General features: G+C 39.1%; 2 protein-coding genes across 2 annotated transcripts in view; both read left to right on the forward strand.

Moving 5' to 3' along the window:
- Positions 1–20,705, forward strand: part of LOC134624396 (mucin-2-like) — a 29,848-nt gene extending 9,143 nt beyond the window's left edge. Inside the window, exons 10-28 of the mRNA XM_065471744.1 lie at positions 153–263; positions 3,958–4,027; positions 6,323–6,460; positions 6,534–6,698; positions 6,858–6,952; positions 7,034–7,160; positions 9,651–9,906; positions 10,741–10,790; positions 11,032–11,141; positions 11,253–11,404; positions 12,927–13,065; positions 13,298–13,408; positions 13,735–13,905; positions 14,240–14,479; positions 15,494–15,650; positions 15,779–15,907; positions 17,337–18,572; positions 19,638–20,461; positions 20,646–20,705. Of these exons, the coding sequence (XP_065327816.1) occupies positions 153–263; positions 3,958–4,027; positions 6,323–6,460; positions 6,534–6,698; positions 6,858–6,952; positions 7,034–7,160; positions 9,651–9,906; positions 10,741–10,790; positions 11,032–11,141; positions 11,253–11,404; positions 12,927–13,065; positions 13,298–13,408; positions 13,735–13,905; positions 14,240–14,479; positions 15,494–15,650; positions 15,779–15,907; positions 17,337–18,572; positions 19,638–20,461; positions 20,646–20,705 (4,341 nt within the window). The remainder of the gene's footprint in view (positions 1–152; positions 264–3,957; positions 4,028–6,322; positions 6,461–6,533; positions 6,699–6,857; positions 6,953–7,033; positions 7,161–9,650; positions 9,907–10,740; positions 10,791–11,031; positions 11,142–11,252; positions 11,405–12,926; positions 13,066–13,297; positions 13,409–13,734; positions 13,906–14,239; positions 14,480–15,493; positions 15,651–15,778; positions 15,908–17,336; positions 18,573–19,637; positions 20,462–20,645) is intronic.
- Positions 20,706–21,034: 329 nt separating this feature from the next.
- On the forward strand, positions 21,035–24,489 carry LOC135933629 (mucin-2-like). The gene is made up of 2 exons (XM_065471745.1): positions 21,035–22,516; positions 24,412–24,489. The coding sequence occupies exons 1-2, from the start codon at positions 21,035–21,037 to the stop codon at positions 24,487–24,489; spliced, it is 1,560 nt and encodes a 519-aa protein (XP_065327817.1).
- Positions 24,490–25,144: the final 655 nt, after the last annotated feature.

The raw sequence follows: 25,144 nt of genomic DNA on the forward strand, positions 1-25,144 counted from the left end.
GACTCTTAAACCAGATCCACCAATGATCAGAAAACAATAGGCTAATATAATAATATGAAGTACATAAATTTGCAGTGTAATGTATTTATTGAAAAGTTCCTAAATTTGTTTTTTGGTGACTGATTAATGTTTTCTTTTGATGTGTGCTGCAGGACAGTAATGGTTTGTCCTACACTGTGCTGGTGGATCTGGTCAAGTGTGGACTAAGGGACACAAAGACTTGCCTCAGAACTGTAACTTTGGCCTTACGCAGCCATTCTGTGGTAAGCTACAGTCATAAAAACATGCATGCACACCATTTTCTTTTTCCCTCACATCACTCAGTACAGCACCAGTACACTGCACACTCAGACAAAAACACACTACACATAATGCATACCTGAGCCCCTCACTATAACAATCACAACCAGATTCCTAATCCTAATCTAGATGCAGACAAGCCAAAGTAACGTCTGCTAAGATGGCAGTAATTCAGGCCAGAAATTTAATTCCATTCCAGGCCACTCTGTTCACAGAAACCAAAAGACTGATTAGACTGATTAGAATTACACATAGTTGTATACATATATACATGGCGTAATCTATGACTATACTAATTGAATATTATTTGAGTTCTGTACAGGGATGCTGTAGAAAAATAACAATAACATTTTTATGTTGTTATAAATGTCAAAAAATGTAGTATTTAAGTCTTAAATATCACACTTAGAACATACAGTATCTCACAAAAGTGAGTACACCCCTCACATATTTGTAAATATTTTGTTATATCTTTTCATAGGACGACATTGGAGATATGACGTTTTGATAAAAAGTAGTCAGTGTACAGTTTGTATAACAGTGTAAATTTCCCATCCCCTCTAAATAACTCAACACACAGCTATTCTTGCCTAAACCGCTGGCAACAAAAGTGAGTACACCCCTAAGTGAAAATGTCCAAATTGTGCCCAATTAGCCATTTTCCCTTCCTGGTGTCATGTGACTCATTAGTGTTACAAGGTCTCGTGTGCAAATGGAGAACAGGTATGTTTAATTAGGTGTTATTTCTCTCACACTCTTACACTGGTCACTGGAAGTTTAAATGGCACATCATGGGAAGGAATTCTATGAGGATCTGAAAAAATACAATTGTTACTCTACATAAAGATGGCCTAGGGCAGAGGTGTCGAACTCCAGGCCTCGAGGGCCGGTGTCCTGCAGGTTTTAGATATCACCCTGGGTGAACACACCTGAATCAAATGATTAGTTCATTACCAGGCCTCTGGAGAACTTCAAGACATGTTGAGGAGGTAATTTAGCCATTTAAATCAGCTGTGTTGGATCAAGGACACATTGACAACCTGCAGGACACCGGCCCTCGAGGCCTGGAGTTCGACATGCCTGGCCTACGGTATAAGAATATTCCCAACACCCTGAAACTGAGCTGCAGCATGGTGGTCAAGACCATACAGCAGTTTAACAGGACAGGTTCCACTCAGAACGGGGCCTCGCCATGGTCAACCAAAGACGTTGAGTGCACATGTTCAGTGTCATATCCAGAGGTAGTTTTTTAAAATTGTTGTATGAGTGCTGTCAGCATTGCTGCAGAGGCATGGAGGGTCAGAATATCTGTGCTCAGACCACATGCCACACTCTGCATCACATGGCTGTCATCACAGAAGGGAGCATCTTCTAAAGATAATGCACAAGAAAGCCCGCAAACAGTTTGCTGAAGACAAGCAGACTAAGGACATGGATTACCTGTGGTCTGATGAGACCAAGGTAAACTTATTTGGTTCAGATGGCATCAAGGGTGAGTGGCGGCAACCAGGTGAGGCGTACAAAGAGCAGTGTGTCTTGCCTACAGTCAAGCATGGTTGTTTGGGGCTGCATGTGTGCTGCTGGCACTGTGGTGCTACAGTTAATTGAGGTAACCATGAGTGCCAACATGTACTGTGACATACTGAGGCAGAGCATGATCCCCTCCCTTCAGAAACTGGGCCACAGGGTAGTATTCCAACAAGATAACAACCCCAAACACACCTCCATAAAGACCAGTGCCTTGCTAAACAAACCGAGGATAAAGGTACTTGACTGGTCAAGCATGTCTCCAGACTTAAACCCTATCGAGCATCTGTGGGGCATCCTCAAATGGAAGATGGAGGAGCGCAAGGTCTCTAACATCCAGCAGCTCCATGATGTCACCATGGAGGAGTGAAAGAGGATTGTGGTGGCACACTTTGAAGCTCGAGTGAACTCCATGCCCAAGAGAGTTCAGTCAGTGTTGGAAAACAATGGTGGCCACAAAAAATATTGACACTTTGGGCACAGTTTGTACATTTTCAGTTAGGGGTGTACTAGGGTTGGGCGATATGGCCTAAAATCCATATCGCGATATAATTTGAAGCACGTGCGATAACGATATATATCGCGATATATTCTTTTCTTCTGTATAACGTATTTTCCACACTATAAGGCACACTTAAAATCCTTTAATTTTCTCAGAAATCGACAGTGTGCCTTATGTATGAATTCTGGTTGTGCTTACTGACCTCGAACCAATTTTGGCGTGCAGAAATCTGTTAAAAAAAATTTTTGATGTCAGAGCATTATGGCTGTCGTGGTGAGGAGCTTCGCGGAGTAATCTGGGTCCAAAACTCCGTCCCTTCAGGTCCCAAAGTGAAACGAACACTGAGAGTTAAAAACAGTCTAAATTCTTCCATCTTTAATAAAATGATCAGCGTTGCTGCTTTACCAGGTTTAACAGTTAAGTTTAACATCCATGCATCCATGAAAACAGAATTTATTAAATTTAACGGAGTTAGAAGTTAACAGGAAGTTAGCTCGCTAGTTTATACCTAAACATTTCATACCATGTTCTGACTGAGAGATTTTTGAAACCAATTAAACCGCTGCGATGCTTTCGACCAAAACAGGCGCAGCTTGATGACATCATCAACATGCGCTATCGCGATAGAGCGATATAGTTAAAATCTCTATCGTTGGCCAAATTTATATCGTTTCTATCATATATCGTTTATATCGCCCACCCCTAGGGTGTACTCACTTTTGTTGCCAGCAGTTTAGACATAAATGGCTGTATGTTGTTATTTTGAGGTGACTACAAATTTGCATTGTTATACAAGCTGTACACTGACTACTTTACATAGTATCAAAGTGTGATATCTTGAGTGTTGTCCCATTAAAAGATAGAATAAAATATTTACAAAAATGTGAGGGGTGTATTCGTTTTTGTAAGATACTGTATGGTAAGCCTGAGACAGTTTACTCTATTTGTCTGGGAGTTAAGACTGAAGTTAAGAATGGGAGAAGCTTTGGACAAGCTTGTCTAAACATCGTCATGCTGTGACAAATACGCACTAGAAAAGAACCAGGTATAACAGAGAAAAGCATCAGACCCCCACAACAGTTAGCCTTTTAAACAGAGTGAACTCAAACTTCCAAATGACATTAAACATATATAACATAATAACATTTTAAAAAGTAACCGAAACTTTGAGACACTTGAATTCAATAAATTATATACAGATGGAGATACTGCAACTTTTTGATAATTTGAGACTTTGTGGAAAAAACACTGGGCATAGTCTTTCTTTGACTACTTCTCCTTCTTTATCAGCACTTATGTGCTGATATTGTCAGAGTGGCGGGGCCTAATCATTAAGGAGAATACTGCATTGTGCTCTTGCACCTTAATGGCAGGTATAAATAGTTGCAGTGAAATGACAGGTATATTGGAGACATTACCTAAATTCAACTCTGACCTAAAACCTAGTCTTGCCTTTAACCAGTTCTTTTGGATATTTGTCCAAAATGAAGGACTAGTTGAAATATCATAACTCCTAGTGTCTGAAAAACATCCAGATCTCTTGATATCAAAATTTTGTGCTTTTTCTCACCAATAAGAATTTGGAAATCATGGTGCATTCAAAAATGTGTCTTTCTGAAAAATGACAGGTTGTTAAAGTTCAGGCATCTGGGCAGGTCTATGTGAACCAGATTCATTCTCAGCTTCCACTGTTTACAGGTAAGTTATCTCAAATTCACTGTCCACATATAGTAAACACATCTTCTTAATATAATGATTATAGTGTATGTATGCATCTTTTCTCAGTAATAAATGTTTTTAAAAAAACACCCATTCATTCATCCATTTTCTTCTGCCTCCTGCCTTCTTCTGACCGCAGGTTGAGGGTGTTGTAGCCTAAGCAGAGAAACCTAGGCCTCCCTCTCCCTAGCCCCCTTCTCCAACCTATCCAAGGGAACACCAAGGTGTTTCAGTTCTCCTTCTTCTGCTGTTTTCAGATTCCACTGCAAGGCATTCACACAGCATTTTCGCAGGAAATGCAGCTTTTTCTAGTTCTTTATTCTACCTTATTCTAGTTGCTCAGACCTTTGCTGGTTAACTACTCCCTCAGTTTTCATCCAATTTTCTCCATTCAAACTTTAAACTGTTCTGCTCCTTCTGCTAATGCCAGCTATATCTTTTGGTGCTCATAACTTTTATACTTTTTGAGATATTAAGCTTTTTATACCATTTTTTGGCCCAGTTTGCTGAATGGGACCACATTATCAGTGTAATTACCGGTTTTGCTTGCCGGGCTGAGCCATGTTTTAGCTGAGTGAGATAAGCAGCCGTTCTCAGAGTGAGAGGCCCGGGTTTGAATCCCGCTTATGGCAACATTTTTTTTCAGTTAACAGTTCAAAATTTTTAACTCTTTTCAACACAAATTTTAGCTTCTTCGCCACTTTTCAGCAGAATTTTCAGTTTTTCAGCTCTTTTCAGCAAAAATTGCAGCTCTTTCACCTCTTTTCAGCTTAAAGTTCAGCTTTTTCATCTGTTTTCAGCACAAATTTCAGTTTTTCAGCTCTTTTCAGCAAGAATTTTAGCTCCTTCACCTCTTTTCAGCTGAAGGTTCAGCTTTTTCACCTGTTTTCATCACAAATTTCAGTTTCTTCACTCTTTTCAGAAGAAAGTTCAACAAGTTCACCTCTTTTCAGGAGAAAGTTCAGCTTTTCCCACCTCTTCTCAGTACAAATCTCAACTGCTTTTGCTCCGGTTTGGCTCAGTGAGATGAGTAGCCCTCTTAAGACCACGTGGCGCAGGTTCGAATCCTACCTGTGGCTTTTGCCGCACATCTTCCCTGCTTGCATGCACACTGATTTCTTGACACTCTGCAGTGTAGCTTTTCAAATGCAGCTATCTTCAACAAGCACTTCAGCTTCAACACTTCTGTTCCGCAGATAATTCTGCTTCTCAGCTGTTTTCAGCAGATTCCACTACACAGCATTCACACTGCATTTTCACAGCAAATGCAACTTTTTCTAGTTTTATCTGCAGTAGCATTCTTTTTCTCACTACCCAAAGCTGATGACCATGGGTGAGGGTGGGGACATAGATCAACCAGTAAAGACCGGTGTATTGCAGCGGCAGCCCTGTTGATCTCCTGCTTCCCTCTGCTGCCTCCAAAGTCCCCACATGCTATCCTGTGGACACCTTCAACTTGAAAGCTCCCTTTGCTCAGGTGTATACAATCTGGTTAAAGGATTACCACCATGGCAGGCACCACCTTGCAACTGCAACTTTTTGCAGCAGCCTCAACAATGGAGGTGCTGAACATTGTTCATTCAGACTCAGTGTTCTCAGCCTACCTTAGAAAGCTGTCAAAGTTCTGCCAGAGGTGGGAGTTGAACACCTCGCAGACAGGGCCTTTTGTCAGGCATTCCCAACGCACCCTCACTATGGGTTTTAAAAAAGATTTATTATAAATCCAAGTACTTATATAATCATTTAATGATCGCTCTGCTAATGCATTCTTTGTTTGCTTTTGTTTTATGTGACATTCAATTTGTCTTGACAATTTATCACAGTTAAATTGAATGTGACTTTCAAATTACAAGGGCCACCAAAATTTGTTTTTCCAGAAGAATTTTGTTCAACTCACCACAAAATATGTAATAAAGAATTGGAACAAAAGCACCACATGCACTAGTTTCATTTATTTATTTATTTTTTTAAGGTGGAAATGCTATCTGCTTCATTTAAGTTTGTAAATTTGTGTTTGAATTAGGGCTGTCAACGTTAATGCATTAACACGGATTAATCCGTCATCACGATTAACAAGATTAAAATTTTTAACCCAATTAACCCATTTGGAGCGCAGAATGACTCAAAAATCCCGGAAATGTCTCTGTCTCCGGGTGAAATGTGTTAAAAATTTTAATCTCGTTAATCGTCATAAGGTGTTAACTCATTAATATTGACAGCCCTAGTTTGAATTAATTACTACAACATTTTTTTTATGTCTTCTGACCTCTACAGCTGATCTGAGAGTCTTTAAGCCATCTTCCTTCTACATCCTTATAAACACCACAGTGGGCATACAACTGATGATTCAGCTGTCTCCCATAATGCAGGTGTTCATTTCAGCTGACAAGTCACTCACAGGAACCACCTCTGGTATGTCTCCACATTATTGTTAGTGTCTGGAACGTCTGGAATCTGTGTAACTGTGGAACATCTTATTTGAAAGGCTTGTGTGGAAACTTCAATGACATAATGAGTGACGACTTTAGAGTGACCAATGGGCTGGTGGAAGGCACTGCTGCTGCATTTGCCAATGCATGGAAAACCAGAGCCAGCTGCCCAGACATTATATCACATTTTGGAGACCCTTGTAATGACAACATCCTCACAGGTACAGATAAAACTCTTGATTATCATGTTTATAATGTTTTATCTTATAATAGTTGTTATGTCATATTAAAAATACCATACTGCCTTGCTGTTTTTCAAGATGTTATTAAAAAACGGATATTCTATAACAATTTAAATTCTGAATGTTTCTGTGTTTCAGAGAAATATGCCAATTACTGGTGCTCCAAATTAACTGATCCCGAGGGAGTGTTTGCTCCCTGCCACGCTGTCGTTAGCCCCAGCACATATAAAGATGTAGGTCTGTACATACAAAGTTTTAATGACAACGTAGCAACTGAACTCTTGTTAATCGTTTCACGAATACTCTTTTGACAGAACTGTATGTATGACACCTGTAACTGTGAAAAAAGTGAGGACTGCATGTGTGCTGCAGTTTCCTCATATGTCTATGCCTGCTCAGCAGCAGGAGTCCACATCAGTGGCTGGAGGAAAACCATCTGTGGTAAGTAGAAACCTGTTTTGTTTATTTAGACTCTTTTGTAAAGTGCCTTGGGTTTCTTTAAAGTAAATCTAGGTCATGATTGTTATTAAGATAAGATAAGATAAGATAAGATAAGATAACCTTTATTAGTCCCACACGTGGGAAATTTGTTTTGTCACAGCAGGAAGTGGACAGTGCAAAAGTTATGAAGGACACTTAGATTAAAATAAAATAAGAATAAATACAGTACACAACTGTACAGAATAGAATAAAAATAGAATACTATATACAGTAGAATAAAATAGAATAAAATATACAATAGGATAAAAATAGAATACAAATGCTATATACAACAGAGTGAAAAATACAACGGTGCCAGAAAGATTATTGCACATTTGTGTTATTGCACATTTGTGGATGTGTGTGTATGATCAGTTAAAGTCTTTGTTGTGGAGTCTGACAGCAGTGGGGAGAAAAGACCTGCGAAATCTCTCCGTCCCACACCGTGGGTGCCGCAGTCTCCCACTGAAGTAGCTGCTCAGTGCTGTCACAGTCTCATGCATGGGGTGGGAGATGTTGTCCAGCAGGGATGACAGCTTAGCCACCATTCTCCTGTCACTCACAACCTCCACTGGGTCCAGAGGGCATCCTAGAACCTTATTATTGTGACTGTGGATTCAGCATTCACATTACTGTTATCCAAATCATTATTATTAATTTATTTTATTCTTTTGTACATTTTGTGTGATTAACTAGTTCTGCATACTTTTGTATGTAGAGGAATGTGCACAAACAGCCACCAGAAACTGTCTCCTTTTAATGTATGACTTTAAATTCAGCTCATTTGAGAGTTGTTTTTTTTTTAATTTGTACTGCATGTATTTTAGTACTTCAGGTTTTTTCTGTATTTTTAAAAAACAAATTTCAGTAAATTGGCAAGTTAACTTTGGATAATTCAAATATTTTTGAGCGTTTCAGGTAAAATCTTTAAATCTTTTAGCATTTACATTGTATTTTTGGTAGGAAATGCTTTTTTTCTAGTTAAAGTTTCATGTTTTTTTTCACCCATTTCAGAGTTCATAATGGGCGCGTATTGCATGGAATGATGATTTTACACTCAAAACATAGGACCATTTGTCTTCTTCTTCTTGACATGATGTGCCAATGCTTGAAGCTAACAAATTTATACATTTTCATCTGTGTGGAACCAAGTAGAGGAAGTACCTTCTAACTGAAGCATTGAGACACATTGTATTTTTAGTGAAGGGGGTTTTCTCAACAGCAGGACTGAGCCCCCTTTTTAAAAATTCGTCCCACTACCACATTTTTAATTCAATTTAATTCAATACAGTTTTATATTTACAGCACCAAATCATAACAACAATCGCCTCAAGGTACTTTTTATTGTAAGGTAGATGATACAGCAGAGAAAACCCCAACAATCATATAACCCCCTATGAGCAAGCGCTTTGGCGACAGTGGGAAGTAAAAACTCCCTTTTAACAGGAAGAAACCTCCAGCAGAACCAGGCTCAGGGAGGGGCAGCCATCTGTTGTAACTGGTTTTGGGTGAGGGGAGGAAGACAGGACAAAAGACATGCTGTGGAAGAGCAGCACACGAATCACCCACTGTTATGTAGAACAAGTCCTTGGGACTTCATTGACTGGATCATTCGAAGTTATTTTTTTTAAACTTACTTTAATCAGTCTTTGTCTTTACATTTCCGTTTAAATATCATTTCAAGCACATCAAATACAGAGCTTTTTAAAAATAAAAACCCTCAAACATGTGAAAATATGCTGGCTTTTCATTTAAGATCCTTGAGTCTAAACATTAAGTCAATCAGTTTTTGGTATTCAACTACAGTTTTTTTTATTCACTTTTTAAATTTAATAATGCAATGCCTCAGTTTTTGTATCAAATTTCTGATAAACATTCACTATTTGTCAGTTTATTTGGGTATATTCTTTAGCTTTCAGCTTATCTAAAAATGGTCAGCCTGCCAGCTTCAACAATTTCAGCAAAGATTGAGCAATTACAACAATTCAACTCAAACAATTCAGTTTTCAGCATTCATACTGCATTGGGAGTACACTTGCTTGTAATATAATTTAATAATCTGTGCTAAATCAACAGTGTTAGTGCTAAGCTCACAGGAATATTGTAATTGGACTATATACTATATAGAGTTTGGAACAAGCAGAAACACCATCACATCGTCAGCATGGGTCACCTGCTGACACCATGTCTGTGTTATGGTGTTAACCTACTAGACATCTTTCCATGCCATTCCTACTAAATGAACAATTTTTGTCTCCAGTACCACAGCTATGTCATATATTTTGGTATGCTTTTCTATTTTAAATCATGGCAGAAGTAGCAGTACATTTGACTACAACAAATCTTTGTCAATCATTTGTGTTTGATTCATTTTTACTACATTCGAATTTAATTAAATTGAACTGAATTGAGTTGCCTCATTGTACAAACATCTCATATCTCTCATAACAGAGACATTCAGTACATCATGTGCAGCAGAAACTGTGTATAATTACAACATGACCAGCTGTGGGCGTACCTGCCGTTCCCTTGGCCAGACTGACTACTCTTGTCAGGTCAACTTCACCACAGTGGATGGCTGTGGCTGTTCTGAAGGAACTTACATGAATGAGGAAGGCCAGTGTGTAGCCCGTGAAAGCTGTACCTGCTATGCTGAAGGCATTATTGTTCCTCGTGGACAGAGTATCAGTAAAGATGGCATCACATGGTAAATAAAGATGACTTATTTTTCTTAATTCATGCTCAATCATTCAGGTAAGGAAATTTGAAAGGTTGATTCTGTTCATCTGGACACATCTGGTTTTCAGTGGGAGAAATATTTTGTCACTCATCCAAGTAACTTCTTCAGTCTCAGCTGACTGCAGGTTTCCCCAACCTTAGCAATGTAACATGTGTGCTAATTTTGGTCATAATGCAAATGTACTGTTTATGTGATTCCAGTCCCCAACTCTCTATGTATAGTACTCATGGCCATTGATCAGTGGTCATGAAATTGACCAACTGACCATTGTTAATCAGTGGTGCTAAAACAGAATCAACTTTCTTGGATTTTTATGTTTACCATCACCAAACGAAAATGTTCATTTGCTAAAGCTAATTTGTTGTAAGTAAAAAGTAAAGCTGAGCTAATATTGCAGGTCTTTGTTTAGTTATCCACTGTGACTATGCCAACTGAAACATGACAAACATTTTTTCTAGATTTGTATTCACTTAATATGACACGTGTTAACGGCAGGGACATGTTTAATCCGAACAAAACAGGAGGATTAAACGAATATTGAACTGGGGAACACAGGACACTGGAAGCTGTATACTGTATATATTTCCAACTACAAAGCATGAACTTGCCAGTTAGAGGAAAAATGTTGTGCCATTCTATAAATTCATGTTGTGAGTGCACCAGTACAACTAGGATGTTTTTTGCCCAAACATTTTCTTAAATAACAAAAAGGATAATAAGAAACTACACAGTTAAAGAATGACTGAGGATATTATATGATATAAAACTATTTCTCATGTTCCCTCATACTTGTTCTTACAGTTTTTGCAGAGAAGGTGTTCTCAGCTGTTCTGGAGGGACACAACTACTAAGTAGGCTTCTCAATATAGACATACATAATTAACATTATGTACACAGATTGAATGCTATTTTAGTTAATTTGTGAATGATAAAATTTGTAGCCAAACATTTTCAGTTTTCTTTCATATTATGAAGTTTTCACTCAGTGAATTGTGAATAAATTGGTGGGACATTTCATCATAATATCATTTATTATGACAATAAAACTATGAATGTGAACCTGTTATATTTTGTTCCCACATTTACCATTAGGTTCACCACAATGCGAATGCCCCATGGTGTACTTTGACTGCTCCACTGCTCACCCTGGGGCTACTGGCACTGAATGTCAAAAGAGCTGCAGCACCGCTGACATGGCTTGTGTAAGTACAGCACAGTTATACCAGTTTGGCTGTGTGCTTAAATGTGCAGTACATGCGCAGGTCTTGTTTGACTCACTCTCTCATTTGATTTTTCACTCTGGTTGGATACAGATCCACACAGGCTGTACATCAGGCTGCATATGCCCAGATGGTCTGTTGTCAGATGGAGTAGGAGGCTGTGTCAATGAGACCAGCTGTCCATGTGTACACAATGGACAAGTCTACCAGCCTGGAGAGACACTGACAGTGGATTGCAATACCTGGTTTGTACATTTCCTTAAAAGGCATACAAAGATGTATATTTAAATATTAAATGGCAGTATATATGTTATAACAAGAATTTATACATATTTCCACTACAACAAAGAATGTGAGTTAAATAGGTTCTCATACTTGCTTCTCATGGTGCTTGTTTGAGACACAGCCACCACAACTGTCGTGGCTCACGTGCCAGAGAAGGTTTTCTACCATTCAAAATATCTGGGGATCAATCCAATCAAAGTATCTTTGGACAAAAACACCAAAGATACTGAATCCTGAGTTGCCCCCAGTGCATTCAGCTGAGTGTGTGTTAATGTTGGATAAATTAGTTTGGATATAAATAAAAAGCACTGTATGAATGTTTGAGTGATAAGGCAATGAAAGACTGGAAAAGTAAGTGGTACTAAAATAACAGCTGGAGAAACATTTTGCAGTTAGGTAGTTTAATTGGCAACATGTCACTAACATGCTTAAAAATGAACAGAGGAAAAGTGGAAAACTGTTCTGTTGTCTGATAAATCAAAATTTCAAATTATTTTGTTTTCCACAAAATAAAATGGCACTTGGTTCAAATGCCTTCATCTCTGAAAACATCTTTTTCAGGAAGAAATTGCATATTTCAGCAAAACAGTGCTAAACCTTATACTGCATCTGGAACAACAATATAGCTTTGTAGTAGAAGGCTCTGGCTACAGAACTAGCCTGCCTGCATTCCAGAAATTTTACTTAAAAACATGAAAAACATGACAAAGAAAACCCAAGATTGTTGAGTAGTTAGAATTCTATATCAGAAAAGAATGAGACATTCCTCCCTCAATAGTCCAGCAGATGGTCTCGGTTCCCAGACATTTGCAAACTGCTTTTTTAAAAGAAGAGGGGATGATACACAGTAGTAAACAACACTCTGTCCAAGCTTTTGTGAGATGTGTTGCTTCCTTCAAATTCAAAATGACCTTTTTGTCCTATTTAATACATTCAAACATTTCATGTTTTCTATAGTCTACTGTAAAAAAGTAAAAGGTATGACTTTCTGAGATTTGCAAATCATTGTTTTTATTTACATTTTATTTACATTTGCAAGGTGTCCCAACTTTTTTGGAGTTGGGTTTGTATTATAAAACATGTTTACTAAATAAAAACATGTCACTATATGTTTTCACTGTTCAGCTATATTTGCTGTTATGTCTGCTAATTTTGTCATTGCACTTAAACTTATTTGGTTTAACAATACGAGTAAGAAGGTTTCCCCCATCTTATAAATTAACACTAATTCAGGATTAATGTTTAAATGGTACAATTTGGCAGTGTTTTCACCAAATACATGAGAAAGACCAATAGTTGGCATTTGACTGTGCTTTTAAAAGGTTTGAACACAACAACTTGTTTTAATTATATTTGTAAAGATATAAAGGTAGGTGGTTAATTAATCATCAGCGTGTCTTTTGTATTCTTGATTATACATGTATTACATATATTTTGAAATTAATTTAAACGTTTTTGTCGACTGTATGTGTTTCTCTCCAGTACCTGCAGTGGGAGGAAGTTCACATGTACCAGCAATGCATGTGATGCTGTTTGTGGAATCTATGGGGACGGTCACTACATCACCTTTGATGATAAGAGGTTCGACTTCAGTGGAGAGTGTGAATACACACTTCTGCAAGTAAGGTTGCTAAAAGTTCAAACTGAAATCTTCGTAGCCTTGGTAGATTTGGCAACAAACTGTTGTACTATCTGTCTTCTGCATGTTTATTACTCCCTACAATATTTAACTACCAGAACAGAAAAAGGCAGACCAACATTTTCATCAATACATGGATTTGATTTTATGCAACTCTTAGGATTCTGACTTCAACACTGGTATCCAGTAATTATGTCCACTCTACTTCACTCAGGACTTCTGTGGCACATGTAACGGGAATGGAAGCTTCAGAATTATTACTGAAAATGTTCCATGTGGAACCACAGGAACCACCTGCTCTAAGACCATCAAGATCTTCTTGGGGGTAAACACAAAATCCTTCAATTGTTCTCATTTTCTTAAAATGTTTTAAGAACTCTTCATCAACAATTTCAAAATTGCATATTAAATGTCAGAAAACGAAACTAAAACTTAAATTAGATAAAAGAATCAATTAAAGGTTGTATAATTTAACTTAAAAAAAAAACACTCACTCATGTTTTGCCATGTAATCAGTCTTTGTTTGTAATCTTTTGAAAAAAAAGAAAGAATTTCTGCGTTTCAGGTTTGTTGCACATATGTGGTTTCCAGGTAGCTTAAATTGTACAGAAATACAATTCCTGTTTTATTCATTGCTGTTTTAACCCACAGGATAATGAATTCCAGCTTAAAGATGACAACTTACAAGTGGTAAAGGGCACTATCCAGGTGCTTCAGGTACAAAAAATGGGCATTTACATAGTGGTGACAATCAAGCCTGGGCTTGTTCTCATGTGGGACCAGAAGACCAGTCTTTTCATTACAATCAGTCCACAGTTCCAGGTAAAAGAAATAAATTCTGCACATCTGGATTGACAGTAACTTCTTTTTACTGTTTAAGTATAATTGCTTAAGAAAGTTTATTTCAGATTAGCTAACTGTCAGTATACTAGGAATATCACTATAACAGAAATTTAGTAGTCAGTACGAGTACCAGTAGAATTACACAATTATTGATGCTCTGTATTAATAATTGCGATATCACTGTAATAAGAAAGCATTATTTTTCCATTATTGAAAGAAAATCCCCAAACTAGACTTCAGATGTGAAAGAAGAAGAAAAAACAAAACAAAAAACGAGGACTTTAATCTGTACCACTGCTTTCTTTCCTCTTAGGGTCAGGTCTGTGGTCTGTGTGGAAACTACGATGGTAACAGTAAGAATGACTTCACCACACGCTCCCTGGAAATAGTAGCAGATGTTCTACAATTTGGTAACAGCTGGAAAGTTTCATCTAGTTGCCCCAGTGCAGAGCTAATCAGTGATCCCTGTGCCTCGAATCGCTACCGGGCAGCCTGGTCTCAAAAACAGTGCAGTATCATCATGAGTGTCACATTCAAGAGCTGTCATTCAAAGGTCAGTATGTTTGGTGGTAGCAAATATACTGAAATGGATACACACACACAAAAATGCACAAAAGAATACCCACTTTAATTTCCCCTATGAGCTCTTTATTCTTTTATCTCAATGTTTGGCATTGAAGAATCTTTACCTAAAAGACACGATATGTAATGGAGGGGGGGGGGGGGGGGGGGGTGCAGCCTATCTCAGCTAGAGGCAAGGTAAAGCCTGGACAAGTTGCCAGTCAGAGCGACAGATAACCATTTGCGTTCACATTCACCCCTAGGGACAATTTAGAATGACCAGTTAATGTAATTCCACTAAGTGCATGTCTTTAGACTGTGGGAGGAATCCAGAGCAGTGGAAGATTACTTAAGCCCTGTATGTCTACATAAAGTAGTGCTGGAGCACATTGTAGGACCACACCCTCAGTATTTGAGCAGAAGGTTGTTTGTTGCTATAAAATGGTGTGAAAAAGTGAAGGTCTCTCCTACAGAGAAATTGCAAAGAAAGTCAAGATGTCAAGTGTTCTTCACCTTCAAAAGACAACCAGAAACAGGGGAAAAGTCTACTAGACCCAAAGCCTCAACAGAGTCAGAAGACACAATTCTGAGCTACAAGCAGAGCTTAATTGTGGTTATAGTAAGCAAGCCTCAATTTCAACTGACAGGTCAAGCTGCAGCAACAGAACCATTGCTAAGATGTCAGAATAAGAAAAAGGTTTACCCGAGCCATGAAACACTGCCAATGGAATACTGAAGACTGGAAGAAGGTGTTATGGAGTAATGAATCAAAATCCAAAGTCTTTGATTTTTGTACACCATTGAATAGGCAAAAGGACAGTTCCTCAGTGTGTACCCCTAAATACATTATGGTTAAAATGGATTGTATGATTCTTTTTCAACTTCAATTGTTTATTTGTTCTATGCTTTAAGAGTAAAATGAGTAATTGAAACACCCGGATTTGAATTAAAAAAAATGGAGGAATTGGGGTGCTCTGAAACCTTTGCATTACTTGGTGTGTTCTAGGTTGACCCTGGTCCATATTTTGATTCCTGTGTGAGAGACTCCTGTGCTTGTGACACTGGTGGGGACTGCGAATGTCTCTGTACTGCTGTGGCTGCGTATGCCAAAGCCTGTAATAAAGTTGGGTCCTGCATTGCATGGAGGACTCCAAGGTTTTGTCGTAAGTCTGATTACTATCTTACCAGAAAAATCCGAGCTACAGGATTGAAAGAGCAATTGACATATTAAGAATTACGTCATTTTTAAAGGCTGTACAAGTCTAATAAGCAATGGTTTTGTTTCTTGCAGCTATTTTCTGTGACTACTATAATTCACCTGGTGAATGTGAGTGGCACTACAAGCCTTGTGGAGCTAACTGCTTGAAAACATGTAACAATCCATCTGGAAACTGCTCCTCACTCATCACCAACCTGGAAGGTACATTAGACACAGGATTGATAGGTCACTTTGTGGACTATTTATTTTTATTTTAAATGCGCAGCTTAAGTCAACAAAACAATAGACTGTATTCCTGCCTATAACAAATACTGATCAAGTTTGCTTTTCTTAGATATACAGTTAAATAAAAAGTTTGGACAATGATGTAATTCTTCAGTTTCAGTTTTCAGCATTATTTGTCACATGCAAGTTAGCACAGGGTGAGCATTGCAATGACAAGTGTTTGACGAGCAGAAGACAAATCTCTGAGCAGTATAATACAAAATAACACTATAAGTTAAAAAAGTGATATAAATATATATATATATATATATATAAATATATATATATATATATATATATATATATATATATATATGTATGTATGTATATATATAAAGAACTCTTAAGCACTAACATTACAGACACAGCTCCAGACATAAGAAAGAAAATAGAAAAGTAACCGTTGGCATGTGGTGGAGGTGGGGGGGCAACGTAATTGCACATGAGATAAAGTGGCAGGAGTGAGCAGCAGTACAAATATTTAGAGCAGAAGAAGATATAAAGTGGCAGTTAGTGCAGTATTACACAGAGTAGAGTTTTTATTTCTAATAATAAAAATGAAGTGCAGAGTGTACTTTAGAACCTGTAGGACAGTTTCTGTGTGCATCCTGTGAAGTGTATTGCATGTGTTTGAGTGTTGTAGTTGAGGTGTCGAGTGGCTTGATGGTAAAAACTGTTTTTAAGTCTTGTAGTCCAAGTAGTGTAAAACAGCTGATGTGCTGGGTGGCTGTGGTCCTTGATGATGCTGTGTGCTTTATGGAGACACCGCTGGAGATAAAGGTCCTGAATGGCAGGAAGCCTCATGCCTATGATATGCTCTGCTGCCTTCACCACTCTCTGTAGTGATTTCCAGCACCTCCCGTACCAAACTGTAATGCAGCCTGTCAGCAAACTCTCAATCACACTCCTGTAGAAATTTGAGGTGATGCTGGCATTCATGCCAAACTTCCTCAGCCTCCTCAGGAAGTACAGTTCCTGGCGAGCTTTGCCACTTAAGGTGTCTGTGTGAATTTTTGTGAAGTCTGCACTTCAATCAAATTTTATAGATTTTATTTTATTATTTGAAAGTGTTACCATTACTTTCAAGCAAGCGGGTCCTGTGTTAAATGCAGTCTGGGACCCGTCTGTGTGAAGATTGCATGTTCTCCCCGTGCATGCATGGATTCTTTCTGGGAACACAGACATGGACGGGATTAGGTTAATTAGTCATTCTAAATTGACAAAGGATAAATAATGTACTATCTTCCTGCAGACCGTAAATATGAATAGGTGACAGAGAGGCAAAGAATGAAATGCTGAAAAAAAGCTTATCATGTATTTAACTTGTAAATTTACTAAAATTAATAACTATTTTAAAACATTGTAGGGTGCTATCCACAGTGTTCCCAAACGGAACCCTTCTTTGATGAAGACAAAATGAAGTGCGTTGCCCACTGTGAATCCACCACAACTGAAGGAACAACAACAACACCTATACAAACAACAACTGTTAAATCCACAACACCGACGATTATGACAACAAAACCAACCACAGTGGTTACATCGGGACCAACAACATCCTCTACCACACCTGTTGTTACAACCACGTCCACAGTTTCAACTACTAAAACAACAATTCAAGGATCCACCACGGTTACATCAAAACCATCTGTGAGTACTGAAATTACATCTGGGACTGTCACTACTACTAAAGGAACAACAACAACACCTATACAAACAACAACTGTTAAATCCACAACACCGATGATTATGACAACAAAACCAACCACAGTGGTTACATCGGGACAAACAACATCCTCTACCACACCTGTTGTTGAAACCACGACCACAGTTTCAACTACTAAAACAACAATTCAAGGATCCACCACGGTTACATCAAAACCATCTGTGAGTACTGAAATTACATCTGGGACTGTCACTACTACTAAAGGAACAACAACAACACCTATACAAACAACAACTGTTAAATCCACAACACCGATGATTATGACAACAAAACCAACCACAGTGGTTACATCGGGACAAACAACATCCTCTACCACACCTGTTGTTGAAACCACGACCACAGTTTCAACTACTAAAACAACAATTCAAGGATCCACCACGGTTACATCAAAACCATCTGTGAGTACTGAAATTACATCTGGGACTGTCACTACTACTAAAGGAACAACAACAACACCTATACAAACAACAACTGTTAAATCCACAACACCGATGATTATGACAACAAAACCAACCACAGTGGTTACATCGGGACCAACAACATCCTCTACCACACCTGTTGTTGAAACCACGACCGCAGTTTCAACTACTAAAACAACAATTCAAGGATCCACCACGGTTACATCAAAACCATCTGTGAGTACTGAAATTACATCTGGGACTGTCACTACTACTAAAGGAACAACAACAACACCTATACAAACAACAACTGTTGAATCCACAACACCGACGATTATGACAACAAAACCAACCACAGTGGTTACATCGGGACAAACAACATCCTCTACCACACCTGTTGTTAAAACCACGACCACAGTTTCAACTACTAAAACAACAATTCAAGGATCCACCACGGTTACATCAAAACCATCTGTGAGTACTGAAATTACATCTGGGACTGTCACTACTACTAAAGGAACAACAACAACACCTATACAAACAACAACTGTTAAATCCACAACACCGATGATTATGACAACAAAACCAACCACAGTGGTTACATCGGGACCAACAACATCCTCTACCACACCTGTTGTTAAAACCACGACCACAGTTTCAACTACTGAAACAACAGGTCAAGGATCCACCACGGTTACATCAAAACCATCTGTGAGTACTGAAATTACATCTGGGACTGTCACTACTACTAAAGGAACAACAACAACACCTATACAAACAACAACTGTTAAATCCACAACACCGATGATTATGACAACAAAACCAACCACAGTGGTTACATCGGGACCAACAACATCCTCTACCACACCTGTTGTTGAAACCACGACCACAGTTTCAACTAGTAAAATAACAATTCAAGAATCCACCACGGTTACATCAAAACCATCTGTGAGTACTGAAATTACATCTGGGACTGTCACTACTACTAAAGGAACAACAACAACACCTATAAAAACAACAACTGTTGAATCCACAACACCGACGATTATGACAACAAAACCAACCACAGTGGTTACATCGGGACCAACAACATCCTCTACCACACCTGTTGTTAAAACCACGACCACAGTTTCAACTACTAAAATAACAATTCAAGGATCCACCACGGTTACATCAAAACCATCTGTGAGTACTGAAATTACATCTGGGACTGTCACTACTACTAAAGGAACAACAACAACACCTATACAAACAACAACTGTTAAATCCACAACACCGACGATTATGACAACAAAACCAACCACAGTGGTTACATCGGGACAAACAATATCCTCTACCACACCTGTTGTTGAAACCACGACCACAGTTTCAACTACTAAAACAACAACTCAAGGATCCACCACGGTTACATCAAAACCATCTGTGAGTACTGAAATTACATCTGGGACTGTCACTACTACTAAGGGAACAACAACAACACCTATACAAAAAACAACTGTTAAATCCACAACACCGATGATTATGACAACAAAACCAACCACAGTGGTTACATCGGGACAAACAACATCCTCTACCACACCTGTTGTTAAAACCACGACCACAGTTTCAACTACTAAAACAACAGCTCAAGGATCCACCACGGTTACATCAAAACCATCTGTGAGTACTGAAATTACATCTGGGACTGTCACTACTACTAAAGGAACAACAACAACACCTATACAAACAACAACTGTTAAATCCACAATACCGACGATTATGACAACAAAACCAACCACAGTGGTTACATCGGGACCAACAACATCCTCTACCACACCTGTTGTTGAAACCACGACCACAGTTTCAACTACTGGAACAACAGTTCAAGAATCCACCACGGTTACATCAACACCATCTGTGAGGACTGAAGTTACATCTGGGACTGTCACTACTACCGGATCAACAACAACACCTATACAAACAGCAACTGTTGAATCCACAACACCGACGATTATGACAACAAAACAAACCACAGTGGCTACATCGGGACCAACAACATCCTCTACCACACCTGTTGTTAAAACCACGACCACAGTTTCAACTACTGAAACAACAGTTCAAGAATCCACCACGGTTACATCAAAACCATCTGTGAGTACTGAAGTTACATCTGGGACTGTCACTACTACTAAAGGAACAAAAGCAACACCTATACAAACAACAACTGTTGAATCCACAACACCGATGATTATGACAACAAAACCAACCACAGTGGTTACATCGGGACCAACAACATCCTCTACCACACCTGTTGTTGAAAGCACGACCACAGTTTCAACTACTGGAACAACAGTTCAAGAATCCACCACGGTGACATCAAAACCATCTGTGCATACTGAAATTACATCTGGGACTGTCACTACTACTAAAGGAACAACAACAACACCTATAGAAATGACAACAACTGTTGAATCCACAACACCGATGATTATGACAACAAAACCAACCACAGTGGTTACATCGGGACAAACAACATCCTCTACCACACCTGTTGTTGAAACCATATCCACAGTTTCAGCTACTGAAACAACAGTTCAAGAATCCACCACGGTTACATCAAAACCATCTGTGAGTACTGAAATTACATCTGGGACCGTCACTACTACTAAAGGAACAACAACAACACCTATACAAACAACAACTGTTGAATCCACAACACCGACGATTTTGACAAAAAAACCAACCACAGTGGTTACATCGGGACAAACAATATCCTCTACCACACCTGTTGTTGAAACCACGACCACAGTTTCAACTACTGGAACAACAGTTCAAGAATCCACCACAGTTGCATCAACACCATCTGTGCGTACAGAAATTACATCTGGGACTGTCACTACTACAGGATCAACAACAACACCTATACAAACAGCAACTGTTGAATCCACAACACCGACGATTATGACAACAAAACCAACCACAGTGGTTACATCGGGTCAAACAACATCCTCTACCACACCTGTTGTTGAAACCATGTCCACAGTTTCAACTACTGAAACAACAGTTCAAGAATCCACCACGGTTACATCAAAACCATCTGTGAGTACTGAAATTACATCTGGGACTGTCACTACTACTAAAGGAACAACAACAACACCTATACAAACAACAACTGTTGAATCCACAACACCGACGATTATGACAACAAAACCAACCACAGTGGTTACATCGGGACCAACAACATCCTCTACCACACCTGTTGTTGAAACCACGAGCACAGTTTCAACTACTGAAACAACAGTTCAAGGATCCACCACAATTACATCAAAACCGTCTGTGAGGACTGAAATTACATCTGGGACTGTCACTACTACTAAAGGAACAACAACAACACCTATACAAACAACAACTGTTGAATCCACAACACCGATGATTATGACAACAAAACCAACCACAGTGGTTACATCGGGACCAACAACATCCTCTACCACACCTGTTGTTGAAACCACGACCACAGTTTCAACTACTGGAACAACAGTTCAAGAATCCACCACGGTTACATCAAAACCATCTGTGAGTACTGAAATTACATCTGGGACTGTCACTACTACTAAAGGAACAACAACAACACCTATAGAAATGACAACATCTGTTGAATCTCCAACACCGACGATTATGACAAAACAACCAACCACAGTGGTTACATCGGGACCAACAACATCCTCTACCACACCTGTTGTTGAAACCACGACCACAGTTCCAACTACTGGAATAACAGTTCAAGAATCCACCACGGTTACATCAAAACCATCTGTGAGTACTGAAATTACATCTGGGACTGTCACTACTACTAAAGGAACAACAACAACACCTATACAAACAACAACTGTTGAATCCACAACACCGATGATTATGACAACAAAACCAACCACAGTGGTTACATCGGGACCAACAACATCCTCTACCACACCTGTTGGTGAAACCACGACCACAGTTTCAACTACTGAAACAACAGTTCAAGAATCCACCACAATTACATCAACACTATCTGTGCGTACTGAACTTACATCTGGGACTGTCACTACTACCGGATCAACAACAACACCTATACAAACAACAACTGTTGAATCCACAACACCGACGATTATGACAAAAATACCAACCACAGTGGTTACATCGGAACCAACAACATCCTCTACCACACCTGTTGTTGAAACCACGACCACAGTTTCAACTACTGAAACAACAACTCAAGGATCCACCACGGTTACATCAAAACCATCTGTGAGTACTGAAATTACATCTGGGACTGTCACTACTACTAAAGGAACAACAACAACACCTATACAAACAACAACTGTTGAATCCACAACACCGATGATTATGACAACAAAACCAACCACAGTGGTTACATCGGGACCAACAACATCCTCTACCACACCTGTTGGTGAAACCACGACCACAGTTTCAACTACTGAAACAACAGTTCAAGAATCCACCACAATTACATCAACACTATCTGTGCGTACTGAACTTACATCTGGGACTGTCACTACTACCGGATCAACAACAACACCTATACAAACAACAACTGTTGAATCCACAACACCGACGATTATGACAAAAATACCAACCACAGTGGTTACATCGGAACCAACAACATCCTCTACCACACCTGTTGTTGAAACCACGACCACAGTTTCAACTACTGAAACAACAACTCAAGGATCCACCACGGTTACATCAAAACCATCTGTGAGTACTGAAATTACATCTGGGACTGTCACTACTACTAAAGGAACAACAACAACACCTATACAAACAACAACTGTTGAATCCACAACACCGATGATTATGACAACAAAACCAACCACAGTGGTTACATCGGGACCAACAACATCCTCTACCACACCTGTTGGTGAAACCACGACCACAGTTTCAACTACTGAAACAACAGTTCAAGAATCCACCACAATTACATCAACACTATCTGTGCGTACTGAACTTACATCTGGGACTGTCACTACTACCGGATCAACAACAACACCTATACAAACAACAACTGTTGAATCCACAACACCGACGATTATGACAAAAATACCAACCACAGTGGTTACATCGGAACCAACAACATCCTCTACCACACCTGTTGTTGAAACCACGACCACAGTTTCAACTACTGAAACAACAACTCAAGGATCCACCACGGTTACATCAAAACCATCTGTGAGTACTGAAATTACATCTGGGACTGTCACTACTACTAAAGGAACAACAACAACACCTATACAAACAACAACTGTTGAATCCACAACACCGATGATTATGACAACAAAACCAACCACAGTGGTTACATCGGGACCAACAACATCCTCTACCACACCTGTTGGTGAAACCACGACCACAGTTTCAACTACTGAAACAACAGTTCAAGAATCCACCACAATTACATCAACACTATCTGTGCGTACTGAACTTACATCTGGGACTGTCACTACTACCGGATCAACAACAACACCTATACAAACAACAACTGTTGAATCCACAACACCGACGATTATGACAAAAATACCAACCACAGTGGTTACATCGGAACCAACAACATCCTCTACCACACCTGTTGTTGAAACCACGACCACAGTTTCAACTACTGAAACAACAACTCAAGGATCCACCACGGTTACATCAAAACCATCTGTGAGTACTGAAATTACATCTGGGACTGTCACTACTACTAAAGGAACAACAACAACACCTATACAAACAACAACTGTTGAATCCACAACACCGACGATTATGACAACAAAACCAACCACAGTCGTTACATCGGGACCAACAACATCTTCTACCACACCTGTTGTTGAAACCACGACCACAGTTCCAACTACTGGAACAACAGTTCAAGAATCCACCACAATTACATCAACACCATCTGTGAATACTGAACTTACATCTGGGACTGTCACTACTACCGGATCAACAACAACACCTATACAAACAACAACTGTTGAATCCACAACACCGACGATTATGACAAAAATACCAACCACAGTGGTTACATCGGAACCAACAACATCCTCTACCACACCTGTTGTTGAAACCATGACCACAGTTTCAACTACTGAAACAACAACTCAAGGATCCACCACGGTTACATCAAAACCATCTGTGAGTACTGAAATTACATCTGGGACTGTCACTACTACTAAAGGAACAACAACAACACCTATACAAACAACAACTGTTGAATCCACAACACCGACGATTATGACAACAAAACCAACCACAGTCGTTACATCGGGACCAACAACATCTTCTACCACACCTGTTGTTGAAAGCACGACCACAGTTCCAACTACTGGAACAACAGTTCAAGAATCCACCACAATTACATCAACACCATCTGTGCGTACTGAAATTACATCTGGGACTGTCACTACTACCGGATCAACAACAACACCTATACAAACAACAACTGTTGAATCCACAACACCAACGATTATGACAAAAATACCAACCACAGTGGTTACATCGGGACCAACAACATCCTCTACCACACCTGTTGTTAAAACCACGACCACAGTTTCAACTACTGAAGGAACAGTTCGAGAATCCACCACGGTTACATTAACACCATCTGTGAGTACTGAAATTACATCTGGGACTGTCACTACTACTAAAGGAGCAACAACAACACCTATAGAAATGACAACATCTGTTGAATCTCCAACACCGACGATTATGACAATACAACCAACCACAGTGGTTACATCGGGACCAACAACATCTTCTACCACACCTGCTATTGAAACCACGTCCACAGTTTCAACTACTGAAACAACAATTCAAGAATTCACCACTGTTACATCAAAACCATCTGTGAGTACTGAAAAGACATCTGGGACTGTCACTACTACAGGCTCAACAACAACTCCTATACAAACAACAACTGTTGAATCCACAACACCGACGATTATGACAAAGAAAACAACCACAGTCGTTATATCGGGACCAACAACATCCTCTACCACACCTGTTGAAACCGCGCCCCAAGTTTCAACTACTGAAACA

This window comes from Pelmatolapia mariae, linkage group LG1 (genome assembly GCF_036321145.2).
Source record: "Pelmatolapia mariae isolate MD_Pm_ZW linkage group LG1, Pm_UMD_F_2, whole genome shotgun sequence".
Taxonomy (NCBI): domain Eukaryota; kingdom Metazoa; phylum Chordata; class Actinopteri; order Cichliformes; family Cichlidae; genus Pelmatolapia; species Pelmatolapia mariae.